The sequence below is a fragment of the Suricata suricatta genome, chromosome 1, assembly GCF_006229205.1.
Source record: "Suricata suricatta isolate VVHF042 chromosome 1, meerkat_22Aug2017_6uvM2_HiC, whole genome shotgun sequence".
In the NCBI taxonomy this organism is placed as follows: Eukaryota; Metazoa; Chordata; class Mammalia; order Carnivora; family Herpestidae; genus Suricata; species Suricata suricatta.
The window spans coordinates 752,213-760,371 of record NC_043700.1 but is presented as its reverse complement, the minus strand read 5'-3'; the positions used below and the strand labels follow the sequence as shown (position 1 = coordinate 760,371).

The 8,159-nt window shown below is 54.0% G+C and overlaps 1 protein-coding gene across 1 annotated transcript in view; it reads right to left on the bottom strand.

Annotated features, from left to right (window-relative positions):
- The window catches only part of ERICH1 (glutamate rich 1), a 43,923-nt gene extending 37,600 nt beyond the window's left edge, over positions 1-6,323 (bottom strand). The window contains exons 1-2 of the mRNA XM_029933342.1: positions 6,080-6,323; positions 3,671-3,751 (exon numbers count right to left, since the gene is read on the bottom strand). Coding sequence (XP_029789202.1) covers positions 3,671-3,751; positions 6,080-6,101 — 103 coding nt within the window. The 5' untranslated portion in view covers positions 6,102-6,323. The remainder of the gene's footprint in view (positions 1-3,670; positions 3,752-6,079) is intronic.
- Positions 6,324-8,159: the final 1,836 nt, after the last annotated feature.

The following is an 8,159-nucleotide window of genomic DNA, read 5'->3' as shown; positions in this document are numbered from 1 at the left end:
CTACACAATGGAGTACTACATGGCAATGAGAAAGAATGATATATGGCCATTTGTAGGAAAGTGGATGGACCTCGAGGGTGTCATGCTAAGCGAAATAAGTCAGGCAGAGAAGGATAGATACCATATGTTTGCACTCATAGGTCTAACAGGAGAGACCTGGCAGGGGACCATGGGGAGAGGAAGGGGGAAAGAGAGCAGGGAAGAGTGAGGGACACAGATCAAGGGAGACTACTGAATACTGGAGACGAACCATGGACTGAAGGGGGAGGGGGACGGGGGGAGGGGGTGATGGTCATGGTGGGGGGCACGTGTGGGGAGAAGCACTGGGTGTTATATGGAAACTAATTTGATGATAAACTATTATAAAAAAAAAAAAAAGGAACACAGGACGGCCCCAGCGGACAGAGGAGACAACTGAGGATTGCAGGGAGAGCCATCACAGCGGCCCGCTACCCTCTGAACAGCAGAGTCCCGTCCTGGGGGATGGACTCACCCTGACCAGACTTCTGTCTATCTCGAAGAGATTAGTCTGCAACTGCCGACCTACAAGGTCAGTCCCCATGTCCAGGGTTTTGGGGAAACTTCTGTCCCCCGGGGCTCCTGCCTTACTCCCCATTGTCTGCACATGCCCACGAACCCCCAACAACACGCTGGCTGGCCCTGCTGCCACTGCACCTGCCCCTTCCCACAGGCACCCTGTCCACTCATGGGCAGGGCTTTAGTGGAAGCAAACGCTTGCCCCTGCGGTGCCTGAAACCTATGCCAACTCAGGGTCCTTACCCCCAGCAGTGCCGTGCGCAGCCAGGGCCCAGTATTCATTCAGGAAGTACTAACTGAGCTCATGCATCCAGCCATTCATTCAGGAAGTGCTTACAGAGCTCATTCATTCATTCATTTGTTCAGGAAGTGCTTCCTGAGTTCACTCATTCATTCAGGAAGTACTAACGGAGCTCATCCATCCATCCATTCATTTAGGAACTGCTTATAGAGCTCATTCATTCATTCATTTGTTCAGGAAGTGCTTACTGAGTTCACTCATTCATTCAGGAAGTACAAACTAAGCTCGCCCAATCATTCATTTATTCAGGAAGTACTTACTGAGCTAATTCATTGTTTGTTTAGAAAGTACTGAGGTTACTCATTCACTCATCCGTTCAAGAAGTACTTACTGAGCACATTCATTCATTTGTTCAGAAAATGCTTACTTAACACATTCATTCATTTATTCACAAAGTGTTTACTGAGCACACATTCACTCATTCATTTGTTCAGAAAGTACTTATTGAGCTCATTCATTCATTCATTCATTCAGATAGTGCTTGCTGAGCATACTTTTTCATTTGTTCCTTCAGGAAATGCTTCCTGAGCACAGGTAGCCTGCCTGGGAGAAGGGATTCAGAGAGGAACCTGGTGGTGGTGCTGCAGGAGGCAGCCGTGTGTGATGGAGGGAGCATGCCATCGGGGAAGCTGGCACCGTGGGGTGGAGGAGGTGCTAATGCAGCCTTGCTGGCTCTGCCCTGGGCCATTTCTGTGATCGATAAAGCCAGGCCATGTCTACTGTAGAAGTGTCATAGGCACAAGGATGAAGCTGTGCCCCAGAGTCACCCAGGCCAGCTGGCACCAGGCACGCAGCTCCACAAAGGAACGGGGAGGCTCTTTCCAACCGAGATGCACCCCAACCAGAGCCTGAGGTTCTGAGATTCCAGACGACATTGTCGGCACTGAGCAGACGTCTGCGGGTGTGACTGGCGCGACACGCGCACACACAGGTGCATGCACACATACATGCGCGCACACTCGGAGATACACACATGCAGACAGAGAGACACGTGTGCCCACACACATGTGGGGTCCACGGCACAGTCGTGAGTGCGGGGAGCAGGCCGGGAGCTGAATGTGTTCCTCCTGGTCCAGGACGGACCGCATGCTCTCACCAGGCTGCTCTCCCCGTGTGTAAGCACGCCCCCCACCCGTCTTGCGGACCAGGGGAGCTGCGTCCTGTAAGATGCCCGAAGCCCCCACGGCCTCCCACGGCGCACGCTGGGAGGGGTGAGGACAGGGTGCTCTATGGGGAGGCCCCGTGTGAGGAGCTGCCAGCCTCACTGTGCCCGCTCCGAGCAGCGAAGCTGAGCCCGAGGAGAGTGCGGCACTCAGGTTTGCTGCAGGTGGACGAGGCATGTCCTGAAGTCCTGTGCACCTGCTGGGAGACTGTACGGAGAGGTGCACAGGGCGCCTGCCAGGCAGGTGGCTCGACCGGCTCACTCGTCTGAAGATTTGTTCGCACAGCTGCTGAAGGCCGGCGCTGTGTGACCTGGGACCCGCGCCCCCAGCACGCCCCTTCCCCAGGGGGCCGGCCCCCAGGGCAGCTACTACCTGATCTCCGATCGACTGGGGACCCTCCCCACTTCCAAGTGCTGTCCCGCTGCCGGCCGCCCCCCCTGCTGGACGTGCTGTCCCTGAGCTGGAGGAAGGAGGCGCGGGCCTCCGTGCGCTTCACGGCCGCCTGGTCACGGAGCCTTGCGGCGTCTGGTCCCGCTCCTGCTGTTCAGACACTGTCCCACATACCACAGAGCATGTTAAAAAATTACTCCTCACACATGGCCAACAACCGCGGGGCGAAGCAGGGTCTTGGCAGGGCAGCCGGATGGCGGGAGAGCAGGGCGCCGCCCGTCTTCTCCACGGGCCACACGCTTCCCCAAACGTGCACGACCCCGGATTACAAGCACTCAGAGGTCGGTCCGGCTATGCTCTCCCGCAAGTGTTCCTGGGAGAGTGGTGTTATCGCAGACACATGCTCTTCAGGGATCTCGTAAAAAGACTCAGAAAGCTAATATTTTGTCTCCCACTTACATTTTATACTTACTAATCCACCTTCCGACCACAATGTCTTAAACAACCTACCTTTATTTGACAATTTTATCACCTACCCAATGGGGAAAGGGGGACTTTTTCAGAGAAGAAGCCTCCTGACTGCGGAAAACAATGAAAGGTTTCATTCATCTTAATTCAGTGAGCTGAGAGAGGCCTTTACACCTGAAGAAGCAGGAGAGGACTGTGACTTTTGCAGAGGGAAGAGCATCCAATGTCAGGCTTGGGAGGGTCACAAACTCACAGGGGACGCGAGCAGGTATGAAAGGCAGGTTGGACGTGCACTGGAAGAGGAAAGATCCCCGTGTGAGGCAGAAGAAGCCACGGTGGCCGCCTGGGTTAGGACGGCTCCCAAGAACCTCAATTTAACGTGCAGATTCTCTAGTCCTACTAACGGGGTGTGTCTGTGTGTAGAAACAGTGCTTTGAGTACTCATTAAGATGTTTTAATATTCATTTTAGAGCTAACATCTGACTGGTTAGAAATTAAGTCATCCTAACCTATGCCGATCTGTTTTTAAAGCTCACTAGGGGGAAGTCAAAACTGAGCGGACGCAGTGCAGCAGGGAGGCACCAGCGCGGTGCTCCCCTAGGAGGGAGGCCAGAGAAGGGACTCTATTACTCTCCATATCCTGCCTTATTTTCTTATTTTAAGCAAGCACTTTTTAACTATAATGGACACTTGACTTTTCATTTCAAAAGGCAAAACCATAATCATCCATTCTAAATTTAGAAAAAAAAATAATCACAGTCTGAACCAATCCCGGCAACGTAAGAAATGTATCAAAAACCTTGATTTTTACCTGAAACCACAAAACTTCCAGAAGAAAACACAGGAAAAGAGCTTCTCAATATCGGTCTTGGTGATTTTTTCGAAATGACACCTACGCACACACAACAAAAGCCAAAATGAACACACAGGACGCACCCAACTAAAACGCCTCCACAGAGTAGGGGAAACCCCCCACAGGCCGAGGGAGAAGATATTTGCAAGTCACATATCTGAAACAGGTTAATGCCCCACATATATAAAGAACATACATAACTCAACAACAAAATACCAAACGCCCTAATTAAAAAGTGGGCAGAGGATCAGAATAGAAATTTTTCCATAGAAAGCCCAAAGATGGCCAAATGACACATGAAAAGATGTTCAACACCACTGATCACCGGAGAACTGCAAATCCAAACCACAGTGAGAGATCACTTCACACCTGTTAGAAGGGCAGTAATCAAAAAGGCAAAAAATAACAAACGTTAGGATGTGGGGCACAGGGAATGCCGTGCACTGCTGGTGGAAATGTTAACTGGTGCAGGCACTACCGAAGATGGACTCCCCAAAGTATTAAAAATAGGACTTCCCTATGATCCAGCAATGCCACTTCAAAATATTTATTCAGAGGAAATGGAATCTGGAGCTCAAAGAGATATCGGCACCCCATGTTCACTGCAGTGCTATTTACAAGAGCCAAGACATGGGACAGCAGAGAGCTCATCCAGGACGGCTGAGTGAGGAGAAGTAGTTACATACGCAGCGGTACAGTCAGCCACTAAGAAAGAGGGAAATCTTGCCGTTTGCAGCCACACAGGTTGACCTTGAGGGCCTTGTCCTAAATGAAATAAGTCAAACAAAGACACACACCACATGATCTCACTTATATGTGGCGTCTAAAAAACCCTAGACTCACAGGTACAGAGAGCAGGCTGGTGGTTCCGATGGGGAGGGGGTTACTGGAGGAAGACGGCCAGAAGGTGCAATCTTCCTTCCAGCTACAGGATTAGTAGCTCCTGGGAAGCCGTGGACGGCACAGGGACCAGAGTTTACAACGCGGTGTGGGGGAGCTGAAAGTTGCTGAGAGAAAATCCTACAAGTTCTCAACACAAGGGAGCTACATGAGGTGCTAACTTAGGGCGATCATTAGGCAGCGTCCACGCACGTCACGTCACTGTGCTGCGTGCCTGGAACATGTATAGGGTTGAATGGCACTCATAGCTCAATAAAACTGGGAAAAAACAAAACCTTCCTTTTGGTCATGTGAATACTGAGGATTAGGTGGTAATGAGAAGATAGAGTTTGCTGCTCCTTTTGAGATGCGAGCTCTCTGCAGCTTCTGACATTCAATCCAAGGCCCCAAACTGTTAATCAGTTAAGTGTATTCTGCCCCGTCAGTGCTGGTTGAAAATATTATCAGTTAACAAAGGCTGGTTACAGTAGAGTATTATGTCCATTTTACAGATGAAGAAAATGAGGCTCAGAGAGGCTTCTGAGCAGTTCTGAGGGAGGGAAACCAGTTAGCAAGTGGACTGCTCAGTACAAGCTGTGGGTTGCTGCATCCACTTTGGGAAGAGTCCACCGCCCCGCCTCTGCCCTGCAATCCCATAGTCACTCATGGAAAGGTGCTCCTTCCCCACACCTTTGGAATCCCACAGGCCTTGCTACCTCTGCCCAGGGCCCCAGGACACCCAGGGCTGGGATTCGAATCCTAGAGACACCTGGGGCCCTGGGGCAACCCTGGCCTCCAGCCCCCTCCCCCCCCCCCCCCCGCCCCCCCCCCCCCGTGGGGCGGTCCTCCTGGCCCCTGGTGATCTTCCTGGCCCTCTGTGGTCCCAAGTCCCCACCCCCCACCAACACCTGCCAGGGTCTGGGGACCAGGCAGGAGGTGGGCCAGGGATCCAGGCTAGAGGTAGGCTGGAGTCCCAGGTCCGGGTGGGAGGTGGACAGGGCTCTAGGGTCTGGGTGGTGAGTGCTTCCAGTGGAGGAGGGAACCGGACAGGGCTCTGGGGTCTGGGCAGGGAGTGCGCCGAGGGTCTGGAAGGGAGGTGGCCAGGGCTCTGGGGCCGGGAGGGAGGTAGACAGGGAGGGCTCTGGGGTATGGGTGAAGAGTAGGCTTGGGGTCTGGGAGGGAGGTAGACAGGGCTCTGGAGTCCAGGCGGGGAGTGGGCCGGGGGTCTGCGAAGAAGATGAGCAGGGCTCTGAGGTCCGGGCTGAGGGTAGGCCGGGGGTCCGGGAGGGAGATGGCCAGCACTCGGCTCTAGGCAGGAGGTGGGCCGGGGGTCTGGGAAGGAAGTGGCCAGGGCTCTGGGGTCCCGGCGAGGGGTGGGCCGGGTGTCCAGGGTTTGGGTCCGAGAGCAGGATCTGGGCGGGCCGCGTCCCCCTCCCCACTACCCACCTGCGCTCCCTGCCCGCTACCCCCGACCCCTCCCCAACATACCGTGCCTCCTCAGCGCTGCCATCGCGGTCCAGCGACCCCAGCTTTATCTTCACTCCACCAGCTTCACGGCCAGAACGGCTCTGCAACGCTTCCGGATTCCGGCCCTCTATGCCCGCCCAAAACAACTGGCGTGCCCAATCGGAACCCAGGATCTTTACCGCTGGATGCCAATCAGCCGCGTCCCGGCTGCGGGTTGGCTCTTGTGGGAGCTGTGGGCGTGACCGAGGCGCTGGTGTTTCGAGCATGCTCAGATGAAAGTGGCTGGATACCTGCTGAGCCGGTTCCCGGTTTTGGTGCCTTAGAAGAAAGTCAAGATGCAGGGAACTCCAGCCTCATGTAAAGCCTATTAAGCTGTATCTTCTTCTCATTACCATTTAATCATCACTATTCAAATGAAAAAAGGGAAGGTTTTATTTTTTCCGGATTTAAATATAATTGAAATACAACACTGTAAGTTTAGGGAGGGATTATGTGTAGGGGTTCAAAGGGGAATGGACTCTGGAGAGGGGGTCATGGAAGGAGTCCATAGGAACGTGGTCATAGGAACATAGAGGGAAGGGTCATGGGAAGGTGGTCAGCGGGAGGGGGTCAGAGGGAGAGGAACCTCAGCGGGAGGGGCCCCTTGGTCCCGTGGCTGGGTGACCACCCATGGTATCACCTGGGGTTCTGTGGTCCCGCATCAGCGGTGCCACAGCTGCAGAGGTCGGTCTGCTTAGCGCACACCCTACACCCAGGTGTCCCTAGTTACCCCAGAACTAGGGGGTGTGAAGGCCAAGGGGAAGAAGAGAGCCCGCAGACTGCCTTGGGGAAGACCCCAGCCCTGCCCTGTCCCCCTTCCCCACCGATCCACTTCCCCCAAGTGGGTTCCTTCCCTGGGCGCCCCATCCAACCCCACTGCACCCTCTCTGGGGTCTGGATTTATTGTGTTCTCCTTTTTTTGAATTTACCTCTTGAAAATATATTCCCCAGAGTCTGTCTATGCAGGACACTGTCCAAGATGCTGAGGACATGTCATGAATGGCCTGATGACAGCAGACAGGAAAGGATAAAGTGAGACACACAGTGTGTCATATGTCACGAGTGTGAGGGAGGAGGTGGTCAGGAAGGTCGTGTGAGCTGGGCTGGGAGCAGAGTGAGCAGAGCTTGGTGGCATCTGGGGAAAGATCACTCAGCAGAAGGGAGGCAAATGTCCCTTGAGACTCTTGGGGGGATGGTGTCTGCAGTACAGCGGGTAGGGGGGAGACAGAGGGAAAAAGGCCTCAGTGTTGGGGCAAGGCCCAGAGGGGACTGTGTCCTCCAGCGAAGTAGGAAAACCATTAGCTTGCGGAGCAGAAGCGTGAACTTACTTGACATCCGTCTCTCAGAAGGGTCTTGAGGAAGCAGGGAGACCCCTGTGAGCCTGCTGCGGGTAGAGGGACCTTGGTGGCCAGAGTCAGGGTGGCAGCAGCTGGGCCTGTAGGAGGCAGTCCTTGGATTTCTGATCTGTTTGACGACAGAGCAAAAGAGATTTTCGCGCAGTGTGGGCTCTGCAGAGGAGAGTGACATGTCTCCACAGTTTTGTTCGGAAAGCTGCAAGGCTGGGCTGCACTGAGGAGATGGGAAGCGTCCAAGAGGAGTGTCGTTGGGTGGGGGCATGCGGGGTGGGACACGTGAGGTTTGAGAGGCTCACTAGACAGAAATGCAGGCATCACTTAAAGAGCTCAATAGGACTTTGAGTTCAGGAGACTGGTGAGTCTTGTCCAAACCGACATAGCGTCCAGCGCCCAGAGTGAACCCTGATGGGGATCACCATGACTTTGGGTGACAATGATCAATGTGGGCCCATGTTGCGACAGAGGCGCGATCTGGTGGGGATGTGGATAGTGGGGGATTGTGGGGGACAGGAAGTACATGTGAGTCTCTGCCCTTTCCCCTCAGTTTTGCTGTAAACTCGAAACTGCTCTAGGAAAGCAAGTCAAACATTGTGGTGCAGGAGGAGGGGCTGCGTGCTGGAATCAGGTCCTTGATGAGGCTCCATCTTGCACTTGTCCTTCTCTTCGACCACACCCCCCACCCCTGGAGCTCAAGCCCAGTCTGGATG